Source organism: Notothenia coriiceps, unplaced genomic scaffold (genome assembly GCF_000735185.1).
Source record: "Notothenia coriiceps isolate Sejong01 unplaced genomic scaffold, NC01 NC01_scaffold00037246, whole genome shotgun sequence".
NCBI classification, from domain to species: domain Eukaryota; kingdom Metazoa; phylum Chordata; class Actinopteri; order Perciformes; family Nototheniidae; genus Notothenia; species Notothenia coriiceps.
This window is the reverse complement of record NW_011369947.1, coordinates 2,832,435-2,852,088: the sequence shown is the minus strand read 5'-3', so window position 1 is coordinate 2,852,088 and position 19,654 is coordinate 2,832,435. Positions and strand designations below refer to the sequence as shown.

At 41.1% G+C, this 19,654-nt stretch overlaps 1 protein-coding gene across 1 annotated transcript in view; it reads left to right on the top strand.

The window, feature by feature from the left end:
* LOC104966287 (serine/threonine-protein kinase WNK4-like) overlaps positions 1 to 16,753 on the top strand; it is an 18,470-nt gene extending 1,717 nt beyond the window's left edge. Inside the window, exons 3-6 of the mRNA XM_010795471.1 lie at positions 7,108 to 7,280; positions 11,861 to 12,081; positions 13,737 to 13,894; positions 16,646 to 16,753. Coding sequence (XP_010793773.1) covers positions 7,108 to 7,280; positions 11,861 to 12,081; positions 13,737 to 13,894; positions 16,646 to 16,753 — 660 coding nt within the window. The remainder of the gene's footprint in view (positions 1 to 7,107; positions 7,281 to 11,860; positions 12,082 to 13,736; positions 13,895 to 16,645) is intronic.
* The last annotated feature ends 2,901 nt before the right edge of the window (positions 16,754 to 19,654 follow it).

Sequence of the window (19,654 nt, the reverse complement as noted above, 5' to 3'; positions counted from 1 at the left end):
TGTGTGTGTGTGTGTGTGTGTGTGTGTGTGTGTGTGTGTGTGTGTGTGTGTGTGTGTGTGTGTGTGTGTGTGTGTGTGTGTGTCACAGCAAGCGTCACAGCAAGCACAGAGAGATGAGACAATAGGCTGCAGAGTAAGTGGCAGGCTGAGATGGGACCCATTGTTAACACCAGTTAGTACACAGTGTACACACACACACAAGAGTTAATGCTGAACCCATTCTGATGAATAGGTTTGTTTGTGGTGCCTTCTTTTACAAACCACAAAAAAACAATATGTCCCTTTATGTTTTTTTTTTTTTACTTTTCAACATCTATTTATGTACACACAGTTATATCTAATTGCTTTTAGTTTTGTATATTCAAATTCATAGTTTGTAAAATATGTACATTTAATACCTCTGCTTTTATCACTGCTTTTATTTCATTCTCAATAAAGATATTCTATCTATCTTTGATCTACTGAAATGTGATACCTAATCAAACGCATCAAATCTTTTTATTTTTGTCATCTAAATGTTTGTATTAACTGCATATAAACCACACAATCGTGAACGAAATAACCTCTCTCTTGAATACAAACACATTGAAATTTGCTATATGCCTTTCTGCCTAAATGACCGATTTTCTGCCACAAATAGTTCAATTACAACACACACACACACACACACACACACACACACACACACACACACACACACACACACACACACAGCCACATGGCACTGGTTACTGCAATATGTGGAGTGGTGATTGATGGGAACCCAAAAACCACCTAAGTAGGAAGAGGGAAAGGTGGGGGTGATGGTAGAGACAAAGAGTGAGCATGGCAGTTGGAAAGAGTAACAATAAATAGAGGAGAAAAACGAACAAAAAAATCTCAAGAGGAGGGTGTGAACTCAAATCTTTGTGTTTCCTTCGTTTTGCTGAAATGTCGATTTAAACGATGACATCACTCTCCTTCACTTTCCCTCCCCCTCTGACTTTTACTGGAACTTATTCGTCCTCTTTTCAATCATTCTAATTATTCTTATTCATAGCAGATGCTCTCTCTGCTGCTAACCATAGCAGGCCGTGGTAAAGATCTCAGAGAGGTTTTGGTGTGTGTGTGTGTGTGTGTGTGTGAGAGAGCGCGCATGTGCTGCAGGGGGTTTGTGCTTCTCTGCAGGGGAGTGTTTCCAGAGTGCAGGGGGTCTGAGAGACACTAAGGCTATATACTAATGGAACACACCGGGTCTTTTTCATGCACTCGAAGGTACACACTTATGCATGTGCCCCCGTACAGCCTCACTGTAGGTCTTCACTGCGTATAGAAACAAATCGGCTCATTCATGCGACCCAGGGGCTTAATGTAATCAAGATTTACAGGTCCGGATCTTTCTCTCCAGTTACAGACCGACATTCTTCAACATTTGGGTCAGGGCTAGGAACATTGATCAGAGGAACATCGAAATGGGTCAGCAACACACTTCAGTGTAACTGGGATGAAAAGTGTTGAAGTAAAGTTGGATTCTGAAAATGGTTTAATTTCCAGTAGAAAAAGGTATGCCACTAGTGGTTTTGTGTGTATTTTCATATTAAACCATTACGTCATGCATGATTTTAGGAAAAGAATAACATTTATTTTCAGGGGCAGATGCAGACCTCGGACAGAGTACTTTCCATCATGTGGTTTTAACAAAATAATCTCTAAATTAATTCCGCAATGAAAGAGTTTTGTTAAGCATTAGTCTTGGCTCGGCTTTGTCATAATTATGCATCCAACAAGGGACAAAGCTTTCTTTGGGATTAAATGATTACCTCCCGGAAATATGTGCCACTTTTGTGTGATCCCTTTATGTATCATCCTCCATGTCCCCTCTTCCATGGTAAAACGAAACGATGATTATTCAGACTTAAAACAAAGGTCATTTTTGTTTGAAGTCAAATTTGAAGAAATGTCCTCCAGGCATTCCTGGATTTCTTTATTTACACGCAGCTAAAGTGCTAATGTTGATCCAGACATGTAACTCGACTGACTATCTCTATATCAGTTGCATGGAAATATGTGATTGGGTAAGAGGGTTTTTGCTTGAGCAAATATTCTTCAGCTTCCACAGAAACTGTCACTCAAGTCATGCTTGATGACCACGTGTCATTTTGTCCACACAGCGGCGTGCGTTGAAAGCTTCACTATTCACTTTTCGCCGAACTGCATTGTGGGAAACGAAGCGGAGCTTTGCTGGCGTGGCTCGCTGCAAAAGTTGAGCAATGTTCAACTTTTGAAGCCTCGGCAGAAGCGTCAGCCAATCAAATCATATGCCAGTACAAGCTCTAGCCAATCAAACCGCTGCTTGTGTGTCAGGGGCGGGAGATTCCTGTGATTGGTTGTTGGTCGAGTTTCAGACACGCCCACCGGCAAGCTTCAACGCACGCCGCTGTGTGGACGGGCCGTAAATGTCATGGGAAACTGCAGGTATCTTTCATGGGAAAGAGAAACATTTATTCATGCTAATTCCTTAGAAATACCACATCCATTTTCAACAGTCCAGTTGTAGGTTTGCCAACACTTACATACTGTTCAGCATGTAACAGGTCTTAAATGTAAACATTTTGACATGACTTTGTGGTTTAAACACCTTCTGAGGGTGTCAAATCTTCTCATATTCTCCTATGGATAAGTTTCCTTTATGTTAAAAACAAATTGCTGTTATATAAGTGACAAAGACAATCTTATGCAACTATGTATGCTATATTTGGGCTTCCACTGGCCCCTGGAGAGATAAGCACTTTAGACAACATCCTGTGACTTCCAGCACCCAGAAACTGTAAAGACTTCACTTAATAGTATTTGTTGGAACACAGCGGAGTACCAGTTTAAATGTCTGAGTGTTTATTGTCTGAATTTCTGGCACTCACACTGTTTTCTCTCGTTGCAACCTCCATCCATCTGTCGCTGTGTGTGTGCTGCTGGCTCTCTGGAGTGCAACAGACCAAAGCAGACGAGAGCAGATGATCACTGAGTGTTGGAGCACAGTTGGGAGTCCAGACGAGACGTGTTGATTACAGGGTGTCAGCTTTGTGTGTGTGTGTGTGTGTGTGTGTGTGTGTGTGTGTGTGTGTGTGTGTGTGTGTGTGTGTGTGTGTGTGTGTGTGTGTGTGTGTGTGTGTGTGTGAGACAGTACAGTAATAGGGCAGACTGACTTGGAGCTGTCACTTAGGCAGGGATGTATAGTTGGCTTATTTCTAGTTCTCAGTTAGGCTCAAGGAAGATAGCAAAAGAGCGAAAGTGTGTTTGTGTGAGAGAAAGAGAGAGGAGAGTGAGTGCCTATTTATGAGTTGGACAAATTCGAGTCTCATGATGTTTTGAAGCTCGGAGCTGAAAAGCAGGGATAGAGAGAAAGAAAAATAACCACTGTCAAGTGTCAGCAGAAATACTCATGAGCCATGGATCAAATTAAATCCTTACCAATATGCCAACAATAATTTAGTTTATTTATATATATTTCTTTAACATACGCATTTACTATGTCTACAAAGCCTCTACTGTATGTTCGAGTTGTGTAGCCATTTATAGTATAATGAAAAAGGAATAATGGATTAGGCAGCCCCCTTAGACTTGCTGTCTGCTTTCTCTGCTCACATCTATAAAGACACACTCACACACACTCACACTCAGTAAGAGAGAGAGAGGGAGAAGTCTTCTTCGATTGCCCTGAGGGAGGTGTCTAACAGAAAGACCCTGACCACCCATATCACTAAGTGCTGCTTGGAAATGGAATGTCTGCTTCCAGTTAGTCAGGTGACCAAAAGCTATTGTCATGTGACCACCGGCAGGGTCATGTGATCATAATACAGTGGGATTCAGACAATGGGAGTACTGGGTTTGGGCTGTATCTTTTTTCGCATACTCTCCAGTCATCACACCGGCGTAGAAGATGTATGATTGTGTTTCATAATTATAATGCTTTTTTAGGGCAAAAGGAAAAGTTATAAAAAACCCTGAACTACATTAAACTGGGTGGCTTGTCACTAGATTGAGAATAGCAGGTCCACTTTAACAGTAAGTCCATATTACTGTAAGTTAGCCTTGGGTGCATTTTGTGTGTGGGAGAGAAACTCCCTCTGTAGGGAACACAGGGATTTTAGCCTTTGCAGACCATTTGCATGCACACAAACCTAAAAAACACACTACAGGAAAGGGGTAACCTTAAAAAAAACATACAGCTATAAGTAAATGTTAACTTTACATTCAGCATCATGTGCATGCCACCTCTCTCAAGCGCGTACATGCTTATATTCTGCACACAACTTTTTTAAGAGTACCTTAAAGGAGTGCACTACTTGTGTAAACATCCCTGAAGCTTTGGCTCTGTAGGCTTGTGATAAATGGGCGGAAACCCAGCATCATCAGTTGGATTGAAAGAAGAGCATCTGTTTATTTGATGTTAAAATCATACTTTTCTTTCCTAATTTCCCTGGATACTGCCAAAGCCTAGAGTATGGCTTGGTAAGCATATGAATGTTTCTGTGTGTCAGTTACTAATGGGATATCATCAGTGAAGTAGCTGCTACAGGATGAAAGGATAAGCTTTTACGTACCACACACACACACACACACACACACACACACACACACACACACACACACAGATTGTACACACATTAATGCACTTAAAACCACAATGAAGCTTTCAGACTTTCTCTCTCCCGCCCTTTGTGTAAAGTGTGTGTAAGTCATATGATATAGATGAGGCCCGGGTTATACAATGTGACAATATGAGATCATCTCCTCAGAGAATTGTCCTAATCTGTGAAGCAGCTCACAAGGTTTTCCTAATAGCTTTATAACATGAAATAAGACTTGCACACTGTGACCTGGCAGAATCCTCAGCGTTGTTTGGTCGGAGATAAAGTACCACTTTACCTCAACATTTTGGGATTTGGTGTTACTGTAGCTTTAAAAACATGTGTTTTTGTTACATATTAAAATCTAGCACTCAAAAGTCAACATATATATATATATATATATATACTGTATGAAAGCTGTTTGAATATTTTGGATTTATTGAAGCAAAAACTACAATTGTTTAATTTTAGACAATGTGCCCTTCTTTTTAAAACTGGTCGTCATGGTGATAATCCTGACATGTTGTAGGTGTCTAACCTCCAACGTCTGATCTTGCATCCCTTTGAAAATACAGTTGCTTCTAAAAATGCAAAATAAAACTCCCACTGTGCTTTACTCAGTTTTTTGTATCTTTGATCCAACAAACAGCCTTTGTGTCACTCCTGCTGCTCTTTCTGTGTTTGCCTCCAAACCAATCTGTCTGTTCACGTTCCTGTCATTTCATCCTCTAATAGGGTCACAGACATAATTAAACGTTCTGGATTTGTGTCATCGTTTCTTTCCAACGCTCAAATATCTCTTTGTTGTAATTGGAGCATCCCTTTTTTTTTTACTCTGTTTCTTTTCACACAACTTACTGTAACTACAGGTTATTCTGAGGACTTTATGATATTCTGCATGGATCATTTAAGAACTTAGAGTCACATGGGAAGTTGAGACCATATTTTGTTGTAAATCTTTTTTGTGGTTTTTGTCGTTAATCTTTTTTGTGGTTTTTAGACCTTATTTTGTCGTTTTCAGGCAACTATGTTTTATTCTTGGTGCATTGATGAACTAAATGTGTCACCTGTGGTTAGACACAGAGCTGAAGAAGAAAAAGAAACATCAATTTGCAAAAACAGTCAGACAAGGCAACTAAGCTTACCCTCTAAAGCTGACAAACAAGCCGAATACCTAATACTTGTGCCAAACAAAATGTCCACAACAAAGTAATAGATAGTGGCTTTTTAGTTTTCTCCTTGAGACGAATAACACCTTAACACACATGTTGATGTATAAATGCAAACATACTCACACTTCTTTAAAGGTTCCGACACGCCCACACTTCCCTTTGCATATTTGTTTATTGAGGTGTCAGTGGTAGAGCTGGAATGCCCATTAAAGAGTGTGTGAGCGGGACATTTCTAAGAAGCTTGACGTCCGCGGGGTGGAAGAATGTTGACAGTAACTTCCGCTTGTTTGGGTCACGCTGAATGACTAGGACCGCTTCTAATAAAGACTCAGTTAAAGCGTGGTGCCAATGTTATCGGCCAGATCCAAACAAAACAAAGTACGAAGGACACACAGGACAGCTGTGGATTGGAAGTGCTTTTTTTTAGGAGAGTGCTTCTTGGTGGGATGGTGCGATCTGGGAGGAAATCGCCCTCAAGGTGTCAGTCATTAATAATACATGTTTCTGGTGCCATCATCTCAAATTGTAATATATTTCGGTTCTGTCATTTCTTTAATTGTCTAAGTGTAGCATTATGAGCACGGACACTTACATGTTTTCCATTGGATATAATTATAGCGAACAGGTCACAGTCAGAACATTCAAATGAAACCACAGAAATTAAATTTAGTGCAGCCATATATTATTAATAAGGAATGATTTCAAACATTTGTACGGGAGGAAAAACATCCATGTCTACAAACTCCCTATGAGAACAGTGGAGTTACAAGTCATAGTCATATCAGATATGGGAGATAAGAAAGAAGACATCAACACATTCATTCCCATGTATTCCCTCCTGCAAGTCAAATCATCGATCTATAAAAATTGTTTCAAACCATTTGTCACAAAGTACATCTCAGAAAAATCAAGCATGTACTTCACGACTAAAAGGAATCGATCAAAAATGAAGTCTCACTCTGACAGATTTCCGTGGCTTCTTTGAGTTGAGATAACAGGGCAGTCTACTGTTTTATCCCTATCCACATCCTACATGGTGCAGCATGTTATTACTATATGGCATCTGAAAGTGCATCTGCATTCTAGCAATGTTGCGTCAGAGTAAAATAAGTTGTTATTATCCAATGCTGTTCCTTTTGTTGATTAGCTTGACTCTCCGCCCCTTAAACCCTCTACTCTCTTAACTTGATTGCCATCGCTCTCTCTATGATAGAGTTGTTCTATACATACACGTTTTGTTCAGTTAAATGCCCTCTAGATTCCTGATAATGTTTCCTTAGTATTTTTATTTATTTATGACTCATTTTCCTCTTCTTTCCTGTGTGCAGGATCGCAAACTATCCAAGTCGGAGCGTCAGCGCTTCAAAGAGGAGGCCGGGATGTTGAAGGGTCTCCAGCATCCTAACATTGTCCGCTTCTATGACTCCTGGGAGGGCCCATGCAAAGGAAAGAAATGTATTGTTCTGGTCACAGAGCTCATGACATCTGGCACACTTAAAACGTGAGTACATGAGAGGTAAAAGGGTCTTTTCTGTAGCTGCCTCTGTTTATTCACTATTGCTGTGTAATTTGGAAAGGTAGATCAAATATGTTTTCAGTTGGTACAACAGAAAAGCTGTCTAAATGTAATACAAAGACTATACGTCATGCGTTATCATGTGAAGCACTTTTCACAGGGAATCTGCACAAACACTCCTACCAACCTCCTCTCCCCTGCTTCTAAAGAGCACCGTCATTATGGAGGATGACTCACCGCCAGTTTTTTGTTGAAATGTCCCACTAACGTCAACACCTGGATTTTCCTCTCTCCTGTCAACCTAATATGCATCTTTTCCTCTTCATTTTCATCTCAGCACATCACATCCCGGCAGTGCACCTGTTAGTGGGTCAGCTCCTGTTACTGACTTATTACATGTACAGTATGTGCCTGTGTCTGTATGGGGTTGATTTAATGTCTCTCTATGTACAGATTACATTTTATAGAGTGAAATGGCATTGCACATATGCACTGTAATAAATCAATATCTATCCAGCTCCCAAGTAAGGTGTTTCATCACCAAATGCACAAAATAAGATGAGAATCTCCAGAAGTATGAGGAGAACCCTTTTTCTGTGTGTGGTGAGCTGTAAATCTCTGGTTTGAATGCTGATATTAGGGGGGTCTGTCAGTGTCTCCCCTCCCCAAAATGCTCTGTAGTGAATCAATGCATCTGTGTCATTGTCCATGCCATGACTGCATGCCACTCCCCTGTACAGAATAGATGTGTGTCCATGAATGACAATGTGATTGTTGAGCTCCTCACACAATAAAAGGCTAAATGCAGGGTGTGTGGCGCACGCCGTGCCCCACGCAATGCATGGTGGGACATGGGCCCACCTGCCAGCTGCTGCTTCTGCTGCAGATTCCTGTCATTCCAGACAGAGGGAGAGACCAAGCCAGGCATGTGGGGGGGGGGCGGTGGGTACAGACTAGTTTTATGCAGAGTCACAGAAAGAGGAAGAAGAAAGTGAACAATTTGAGGAGCTGACACTGAGACAGTCAGCTGAAGAGGTGGAACAGATGACAGATACTAAGTCAAAGGTCAAATGAATAACTATATATGCTGGTTTTAGGTCCAAGGCAGAGGGACAAACTAATGAAACACCTGTGACCACAGTTAGACAGAGCATTAATCCAGCAGCACAGCAGCACCCTCCACTGGAAGTTTTATATAGGTATTACAATGTTCAGATGTTGGCCATGCTGCATCTGATCCAGCATGTTTGAGAAAGCTACAAAAGAAAGTTCACAGAAACACATTTCAATTACACAAAACATATCCATTTAGGGAAGGAAACCAGAACATATTTACATTTGAAAAGTAGCTAACAGGCATCTCTTGGGAAAGTGTCCTTTAAACAGTCCCTCACTGTAAATGTGGCGAATGCATGTACATATATGCACAGGATCCGGCTGCACAAGGTCTGGCTGTCCTCCAGAGGCAGCCTCAGAAAGGAGAGGCGCTGCTGTGTGCTGGAAAAGAGTGAGACGGTGAGAGGGAGGACTGATAGGAAGGGAGGGTGTCGGTCAGGATGGAGACACTGACCAGCGTCAGTTACAGGCCCCTTATCTGTGTGTGTCCATGGGTGTGTGTTTGTGTTTGAAGGCTTACAGTATCTGTTCAAACATGTATGTGCACTGTTCAAATACTGTATACATACATGTACTGTTGATGCACATATTTCTTCAACTGTATCTGGTTTTTGGTATGGTTGTTGAAAAGAGAGCATGGCTGAGTGGTTGAGTGCGAGCCATGCTTTGTACAGTGTCATTCAAGCCTCACATGCCACAGAGTTGAACTTGTCTGTCAGCACCGCTCTGACTTCAGAAAGGGAGAGAAACAAAGCCGAGGAGACAGGCGAGGGAGAGGAGGCCAGCTAGGTAAAGGAAAGGAAGGTTAGGGGGCGGACAAAAGAGCACTGCTTCTTATAAGATTTATGGGAGGCGGTTGAGGAAGAAGTTTGAAATGTGTATCATAAAAACTGAAGTCATGCAGCTGTGCATTTTTAGCTCTGGTCCTAACGTTCCCTACACACGGCGGCGTGCGTTGCCGCTTCAACGCTTCTGCCAATTCACTTTGAATGGGGTGACGTCACGATTCACCGAACTGCATTGTGGGAGCAAAGCGTAGCTTCTCTCGCGGTGCTCGCTGCAAAAGTAGAGCAATGTTCTACTTTTGCCGACTCAACGGAGGCGTCAGCCAATCGAATCATATGCCAGTACAAGCTCTAGCCAATCAAACCGCGTGCTTGTGTGTCTGGGGCGGGAGATTCATGTGATTGGTTGTTGGTCGAGTTTCAGCCCCCCCCGCCGGCAAGCGACAACGCACACCGCCGTGTGTAGGAGCCGTAAGGAAATCCACAAAATATTGTCTTCAGCCTGAAATGTGTTCCATGCCCCAAAGGAACAGTCCCTTTGAGCATATGGGAATCCACCAAGCTATTTCTGTCTTATCAATTCCTCCGTCCAACTTCTAAAGATAAATAGTAAAAGAATATAAAAGAGACAAAACTCCAGTCCAGACTGACATTTTGTCAACATGTGCTTCTCCTTTATCTCACGCTGTAATAAAGGAAATGTCTTTTCCATTGTTTAGAAAAGATAAGCAGTTTTAACTCTCAAAGACATGAAGCTCTGGGAAATTGTGATGGGCCCTTTTCAATAGTTTCTGGAGAATTTCTAGACCAAACAATGTTGCTTTCTGGAGAAAATACTCTTAATGCTTAATTGATAGGAAAAACATCATTCGTTCAGCCCTAATGTGGTTCTACTCCACTGTAGGAGGAATGGGCTGACTGATTGTTTTCAAGTTAATGTTGTCCACAGTGAACAGCAACTGGTGTCAGTATGTACTGTAGTATAGCCAATAACCACTGTGTAGCTACAGTTCATCAGAGGCCCAGAACAGAAGAGAGGACACCCTGTCTGTTGCCGGCCTTATTCTCATGTAACTGCCTCTATAATATTATTGAATGAGTCTCTCCTGCATTATATAGAGTCTATATAATGCGGGAGAGACTCATTCAATAATGGTTTAAACTGAACAAATACAAAGTTCGAGAAAGGTGAGGAGTCTGGTTATTAGACCCCATCATGCTGTCATTGTTTTACAGGGTTAGTCATGCCATTAGCGTTGGTAATATTCCCTCAATGGAGTTTAGACACAGACAAGTAATTGCTTATTTAAATTCTAATTTAAATGCCACCTATAATTAATACATTTGAATCTGCTCTGATTATGACACAGAGTCCACCTGAGCTTTTACCTGCAGTCTGGATCTTAGCTCACTGCCAGTCAAAACTGTTTTGCAGAGTTCCTGAGCATTTTACTCAGGAATTCTGTGCATTTAGCAGCAAGGACATTGAATTAAACGCAGTGAATACATCAAGGATGAGCTTTTTTATTTGACAGAGAAACACAAACAAGTCTCCACCTGACTGGAGAAAATTGGGAACAGTTTCAGGTTCAAATGTAGTCATATGAATTGTGAAAGAGTTCTCAAAGATTGACTGAAGTCTTTTCATCAAATCAGGAGGGTTTTCCCCACATGTCGGAACGTACAAACAATGTGATCCCCCACTGCTGTGGATCTGTGTCAGCTCTGTGAAGCCTCCCTGCCTTCCACCCATGGGGGTCAGGATAATGGGCAGCTCCCACTTAGAAAGCACATTCAAAAGGCTCTAATGACGTTCATTACCATGGCTGTTATCGTTTCATTACAAGTTGCTTGGAGTGGGACATTTACATTATTTTGTAATGGGATTTTTTCCTTTACTGTATATGAATGCAACATTTACTAAATGTTTAAATGGCTGCTTCAATAGAATTCTCCTTTTTAAATAGTCAAATAAATAAACAAATGGCTGTCTCTCATTGTCTTGTTTGTATCCAAATTGAAACAGATATCTGTTAACTAAATGTAAAATAAGGCAAAATCTGTTTGCCTTAGTATGTCATCATGATATCAGTGTCTTACCCTGCAGATGCCAGAATGTGTGTCAGTGAGATCCTGTCTATTTTGTGTGTGTGTGTGTGTGTCAGTGTTTATGCCCACATGTATGTCTGTGTGAGTCTTTATCTTTTAAGCTGGAATTGTTTTACAGTAATCCTCTTTGGTTGTAAGCTTTGATCTTGAATTGACTCATTATCCGGGTTTTGTTGCTGCATCTTATCTGACTATTGTCTGCCTCTCAAAGCTTTGATTTGAAATAATGCAATCATGCATTGATGGTTTTCAGGGTCTTGCAAAAAGGATATTCCCGTTGAATATTTAGAGTGTCTCTAAAACTCAATAATATGATGTTACGAATAAAAAATGAAATGCATAGAAGGACACGTGTGTTTTTAAGCTAGTGTCTTTTTACAGTGTCCTTTAAAATAGAAAAGTGGCAGTTGCTGTGAAGAACAAAGGCCACTTGAACAGGATACACAGCTTTTGAATATGTGGTGGCTTTGAATCGGCAGCGCTTTGTGTATTTTTGTACACTTAATCTGCGGTTGAGCGACATGTATTTATGTGTGATGTTCCTTTGTCCTGCAGCTACCTGAAGCGCTTCAAGGTGATGAAAATCAAGGTCCTGCGTTCTTGGTGCCGACAGATCCTCAAAGGCCTTCACTTCCTGCACACCAGAGCCCCGCCCATCATCCACAGGGACCTGAAGTGTGACAATATCTTTATCACAGGGCCCACAGGCTCCGTGAAGATTGGGGACCTGGGCTTAGCCACGCTGAAGAGGGCCTCCTTCGCCAAGAGTGTCATAGGTATGAAAAAACATACTCACAGCCACTGAAAACACACCTCCCTTTTCTCTATGATCCCACACACTACAATCTGTACTCAGACATGAAGCTGTATATCTGAATGAAATGTTTGAGATGCGGAAAGTGAAACAGCTGACATTATTTATGGATTTTCACATCCACACATGCTGTCTCTTCGAAGCATAATGAACACAGACACATTGTGCACACGCCTTATGCAGATTAATTTTACTGCTTCTAAAATGTCTGGCTGTAAAAGCAGACCGCAGGTATTTGAAATCTGAAATACACACCACTCAGTCTGCTGTGAAGGTCGGATTATGCGGTTTGGGGATGTGAAAGCTGCGTACACACACACACTTAAAAAATACACCACAAACACACCCGGCATATCATACCTTAAATGAAGTTGAGTAAAAAGTGACAGCTCTGCTCCGTGTTAACTTGGAAGCCTTCCAGTTGTGTAGCTAACCGCAGATATTTTGGTGTTCGTACAGATTTGCGCATATTGTGCATACTCTCATGAAGCTGAGGTGAGAATGATATGCTTTGTAAAGCTCACAGCTGCTTTGGAGTAATTAGGCAGACCTCAGGTATTTGGACAGTTGTAGCCATGCACACACACACACACACACACACACACACACACACACACACACACACACACACACTCACACTCACACTCACACTCACACTCACACTCACACTCACACTCACACACACACACACACTCAAATGTATAAAGGTGTAACAATGCAACACGGCTACTATGTTTGACCAGTAAGTGAGTTTGTAATTTTAAATCTCCAGCTGTATTTAGGGACTTTTTATGCATAACCCTTATGCATCATAAAGGACATTTTTGGCTTTTTAGTTGTTGGATAATGTTGGCTGTGTCATTGTATATGGCATACATACTGTATGATTGAAGTTAACCTTAGTCCCTATAATGCAGCGTTTCTCAAAGTGTCACTGGTGGGGCACAGAGATGTGATAGGTGGGTTGCGAATTGACGCGATGAACGGGAGATTTTTTATTTTTTTTTAATAAACTTTTTGGACCTCAGGCCGCAATCGAACCTGGGTCCTCGCGGGCGGTAGTGGACTGTTTACAGCCGGAGACTCGCAACGGCGGTGGACTTTCACAGCAAAGTTTGAGAACCACTGCTATAATGAGTCTATAACAAACTGTAGATTTAATACACACCCTTATGAAAAGAAATGTCCACATTGAAACCACATTTTTGTATTCCTTGGTTATTACATCTTAAAGTAATGGGTTTTATCACATCAGGCTTTTGATCTAGGGCTCTGGCTTTTTAAATCCTAGAGTTTTTAAAGAATTGTTTTAATCCAGATTGAACCAGATTTCTCATGTTGATCAAATGTTTGCGCATACATGCTCTTTTCCTGGTTTCCACTGTGTTTATGCTTCTGTATTATGGGGCACAGTTTTGTTTAAAGAAATTGATGAAAACCAATTTGTTTGCTATTATTGACATATCTCTGATTGTGAAGGGAAAAAATCCCCTAGCTTTTAGTATGCATAAATGATTTAAATATTTGAGGATGTTCTTCCTACATTATCTGACTGAGACAATTCGTTTTTTAGCTTTGATGTAACAGTTTTGTTTTTCCTCTCTCTCCTTTCCGTAGGAACCCCAGAGTTTATGGCTCCAGAGATGTATGAGGAGAAGTATGATGAGTCGGTAGATGTCTACGCCTTTGGGATGTGTATGCTGGAGATGGCTACATCAGAGTACCCCTACTCTGAGTGTCAGAACGCGGCCCAGATCTACAGACGGGTCACTAGTGTAAGTCTGCATCTGCTCTACTTCTTTGATCTCGTTAGATGTGAATGGTGTTGCACTGTGGAGAGACTTAATGCATCCACATGATGCATCTAACATCCTTGTTTTTCGTTTAGTCTCTAACACCCCCCCACCCCACCCGTACTTGTTTACTGACTGTATTAAATGTCAGGCTTGAGCTGCAAGAGATCCTGTCATTTGACTATGTTTTTGTGTCGATAAGTCTCACTGGCTTATTTTCTCTCAACACATCTGATTATAATGCACACTCATTTTTATCATTCTTATATCTTATTTTTGTTTGGTAGCATTTCATTTCTGCTAAATAAACACAGATGAGAGATAGAGCTGAAAGCACTGTGGGGAAAAAACCAGACAGACACCCAAACACAGACAGAGGACAACGGATGCAATCACAGGCTGCTTTAAGTGCTGCTGAGGTCATCACACACACGCACGCACGCACGCACGCACGCACGCACGCACGCACAGGCAGGCAGGCAGGCAGCTGAGAGCCGTCTCCCCCCCCNACATCAATTGCTTAATTAAAAGCAAAAACAATTATCAAAAGACTTGTATTAATTACCAAACCACAACACACAGCCTTTTAAAACTCAAACCTTTTTTATCAAAAAAGGTTTGAGTTTTAAAAGGCTGTGTGTTGTGGTTTGGTAATTAATACAAGTCTTTTGATAATTGTTTTTGCTTTTAATTAAGCAATTGATGTGGTATGGCTCACTTGTCTTTATTGTTATTATACCATAATATGCACTGTTGTTTGTGTATGGCCCTAAATTGCTATTTTGTGTGAATTATTCGATCATTTAATCTAAATCTAATGATGTTGATGGTTATATTAGCTTCACATGTACTGAGTTCTGAACTTGCCATTTATAAAGGCCTTGGGGCTATGTTTGATTTAATTAAACAAAATATATGCACTCCACTATGCTGTTGTAGTCATTTCATTTCATACCTTTATTTATGCAGGTAATTCCCATTGAGATCATTGAACTCTTTTTCAAGGGTGACCTGCTGTAGTATTTACTGTATCTGAAGCTCTTAATATGATTGCTCATATTTCAAGCCATTTTTTTCCCGGCCCCTTGCTTTGGATCATTTTCATCAACCGGCCCCCATTCCAAACTAATTGAATAGCCCTGACGTACACTATGGGAGGATCATGGACACAATCCCTACTAAAGCCTGCTAAAATACCAACAGATGCTACCAAGTTCATTTCCAAGAAACACTAGAAATCCACATGTGCGTATTGCTTGTAGTGTTTGTTTCTGTGTGATTAGGAGGGCTTATGTGCACGTCTCCCATGATTCCACAGGGTGTAAGTGAGGCCGTATGGCGAGGTCCTGACTGCTGCAGTAACTGATGATCTAACACAGGGTTAGAGAGGGCTGTCCCAGATACACATATTACATCATCTTTGGAGGACTATCCCTTTACACTCCATTAAATCACTATGAACGCCCAGGCTGAACTTTAGCACTTCTCAGGTTTCTCTTTTAAAGAGAACCAACGGCGATTGCCATCCAATCAAGAAGCAGCACTCTGTGTCTCTAGTATATTACTGGAAAACAATATGGATGCTTGACTGTAGTGATCCGCTGGTGTCAGCTAAGTGTGGTGGAAAAAGCTTCCTAAGTGATTATTCACCAGTGTCATGTTCACTCACCTTTTGTGTGATATGATTCCTTCATTATTGATGTGCATGGAGAAGTTAAAAGAGCTGATAGAAGTCAAGGTGCTAATTGCTCAGGTGACAGGCATACTTGTTCCAACTTTTTTGTTTTGGTGTTGTTTTCAAAAAGACATGTATTATATACTTTTTAAATGGATATTAACAATGAATTGGTCCCATATTCTCAGTCCTATATGAGTATTGGCCTAGAAAACTCAAATAAATCCATTTCAAATCCATGACCGATATCAATCTCAGACTGAGCAACATACCAGTTTGAACAATGACAGTATTCATTATGAAATGCAGAAGAAGAAGTGGAAGAAGTATTTACACTATCTCCATAACAAGTGAAAGTCCTGCATTCAAAATCTCACTTACTGTAGGTAAATCAGCTGTTGTATCAGAAAAATGAACTTAAAGTATCGAGAGACATGCACTGGTGACATAAAGCATATTCCTGCTCACAGCTTTATTTCTTATATTATATATATATATCTTATATTTAAGACCACTGATCTTGTATTTGTCTGCTTTGTTACTAAAAGGACTATCACCTTTTTTCCCCTTCATTTTGAAAGATGGTCATTGGAACATGATTCAAATGTACACGGTATGGGCCAGTTTACCAGGGATCTACTTTTTTATTATTATTCCGTGACAGAAAACAGATTTTAGGCCAAAGACAGAGAGGACACTAAAGATATTCTAGTAAAAACCTTGTGTTGAATATTTAAAGCAATGAACATTTATAGTTGGTCAGCCTAAAAAATACTTTTAATGGTAGTCCCATCCTCACAATATGCATAAAAGAGGGATTAGCTGATGTCAAGAGAAAAGGAAAGTGGAAAGAGGTGAGAGGGAACGAGGTGAGAGGGAACGAGACAGAAGAGAGCTGGAAATGAGGCGGCTATGGACTGGTAGAAGTATGGTAGATTACAGAACAAACAAGCTAAAACATCAAACGTATAAGTCCACACTCCTTTGCCCCTCCATATCACAGCGCCCCCCCAGCGCTTCCCTCTACAGTATGTCTCCCTGCCCTTTCCTCCCCTCAGTGGCCTAGATTTCCTCTGGTTAGACGATACGAGGGAGAGGAACTGATTGAGGCTCCTGCTCTGACGCCCTCATCAGAGAGGTTAAGCAGATACATGCTACCCATATAGCCGTGACCGACCACTGGACGGCTCCAGGAGCAGCCCAATGAACACGTGTGTGTGTGATGGTGTGTGTCTCTCTGTGGGTCTATGTGATGATTGACTGTGGTTTTGTTACATGCAGGTTTTGGGGTTAATTTGTTCCAGATGTGAGTCGATTACTGCCAAGGCACACACTGCTACACAGACATTAGCCTAGTCTTCCCTCATACTTTTGATCTACACTTCACTGATTTGAAGCAGACACATTTTAACTGAGGAATGTCCAAAAAAATGTTAACATCTGTGACGTGATGCTACACTTGGGTGTACTCCCACACACAACCTCACAAATTCATTAGAAAAAATCTGTTTAAGAGGACATAATAAAGATTGAATATATAAGTAATACAGATGCAGACACTGTGCACATCGTGACCAACCAAACAGGCGAAGACTGCAAAGAGGAGGGGTGAGAGCAGAAGTGAGGAAGGAAGTGAGGTTACAAGAAGAGGAAATGGGCATATTTGTCCTCTGAAGTCTTTCCTGTGGGGACGACACACAATGCAGAAATGTTCCTTACAGTGCCCGATATCTCATCATACAAACAAAGTGAGTGATAAACAACATATTTTAACAGTGACAATTAGAAGAATGTTGTTGAGGAAACTGTGCGAGAATGTGCAGGCGTAAATGGATGGTTTCAATAACAACAGTTTCCTTGAAAGCATAAGACAAGCCAACCATACAGACCCCCGGAGAGCAGATTTATATGGACACAGAGGGGAGAAGGAAGGCAGAGAAGGAGGGTTAGATTATATGACACAATGATGCAATAACTGAGAACAACACACACACACACACACACACACACACACACACACACACACACACACACACACACACCTCTTCTCCTCATCTTGCTATTTCTTTTTCCACTCACTGTATTTCTTCTCGCCTGTTTCGGTTAAATGGGATCTCTGAAGAATACAATCAGAATGCATTTCAGAGACAGCCTCTCTTTACCACACCCGTCATTTCAGCCACTTGATGGCGTGGTCTTGATCTAAGGATAATGACAAGAAATCTGATGATGATGAGAGGACCTGGTGCTGTAAAGCTCTTCCCCTCAAAAGTGTTCATCCTGAGCAGAACAGCACGCCATGCACAGCGAATCACATCATGCCAGGAATGACCCCACATTTGGAAGTGAAAAGAGATGTCTTGCCAGACTTCCAGAGCTCTTTCTGTGAACATTTCTGTGAACCTGTGACCTTCAACTTGCAAAACATCTTCTCTAAACCAATAATGCACAAATCCCGAATCAGCTGAGCGGACCTGTTCCAATATCTGGGACTATAATAAAGCTCTATTCATTGATTGTGGTTTTGATGAAAATGATTAGCAACCAACAATGGCCTCCTTTGTGGCACAAACAGGAAACAAAGATCTAATGAAGTCACATGAAATAAACAAGGATTCAGAGATTTACAGTCAGATTAAAAGGTATTTTTATGTTATTTACTTCAGCTTTATTATTACATTAGTATTCCAGGAAGATTATCAGGAGAAATCCTAAATACATTTGGATTGTCTGGATAGGACAGAATGTGTTTGTAGAGAAAAAGGAACATTTGAAGTACAGGATAGTGCTGTAAAATAAATGTTTTATCCATTACAATTAGGTAGAAAATGCACTGAATTATTTGATAGTCATAGCTTACAAAATGCCTGTAAAATGTGTAAAAAAGTAGCATCTATTTTTTCCTTGTTTGATACAATAGGCTGTAAAATGCTCTTTGAAGTGTAATGAAGATTCATTTGAAACACGAGACATAAAAAAGAAAAGGCGGTCGTTTATCAGGGCTGCCTTGAAGGTAGGTACTGCGAAGGCTCTGAATTTTGAAGAATGTGACCCTTTTAATAGAGAAGGCAATGTGTCAAGTGTGAATTAAGCATTTGTGTACCCAAGTTCTAAACTATAATAAATTAACTTTAGACTTTTAAGCGCAAAAGTGTCCAAGTATGTTTGCGTGTACAAGGTTGCAGTCTTAATATAGCATACGTCCTTCTGCCTTCTTATTAACACATCTTAAATAAACAGACTATGTCAATAGATATAATCCACGGCACAATGTCTGCAGCTCAGACCTTTACATCTTTTTCCCTATCAAGACATTTAAGTGAGTAACAATGACAAATAAAAGAGCTTAGGGGATCCTATACGTACACCAGGGCTATTCAATTGGCGGCCCGCGGGCCAAATCCGGCCCCCGGGTGATATTTACTGGCCCTTTGAGTATAATGTTAAAAAATAAAAAATAAAAGTTTAATTAAAAAAATTTTTTTTTTTTGCCAGAGTGCCTTTATTCCTGAGAGGGTGTTACATTGAGAGATAGAGGGGAAGACATTGCCTGAAAACTTTGGCGGGCTCGGGTTTCGAACCCACTTACTAGCAACTCCTGTCATTTATTGCGTCTCTGCGCGCGTCCTCGCGGCTCGCGCTGCCCTTCACTACAAGCTCGCGCACCTTCGACGGTTTCGCGCCAATGGTACGATTAATCAAACCTGGTCAGCATAGTTGGATATCAAAATGTCTCTTTCTACGTTAAAAAAACGAAAGGTTGACACCGAAAACCGGCAATTCAACAGCGAGTGGAAAGAGAAGTACTTGTGTGTAAATGTCAGTGGGAGGCCCGTGTGTTTAATCTGCAATGAGTGTTTATCGGTGTGTAAAGGGTACAACTTGAGAAGGCATTTTGAGACAGCTCACGCCAACTTTGATGCCAATTTTTTCAAGCGGCTCTGATGGCCTCGCCAGACCAGAAGATTTTGGGGCCATAAACTTCGCTAGCCACAAGACGTAGCTCGCCTGTTTCGGGCCTTGCACTGACCAAGGAGAGAAGCCTACCGCGAGCCGCTCCCTACGAG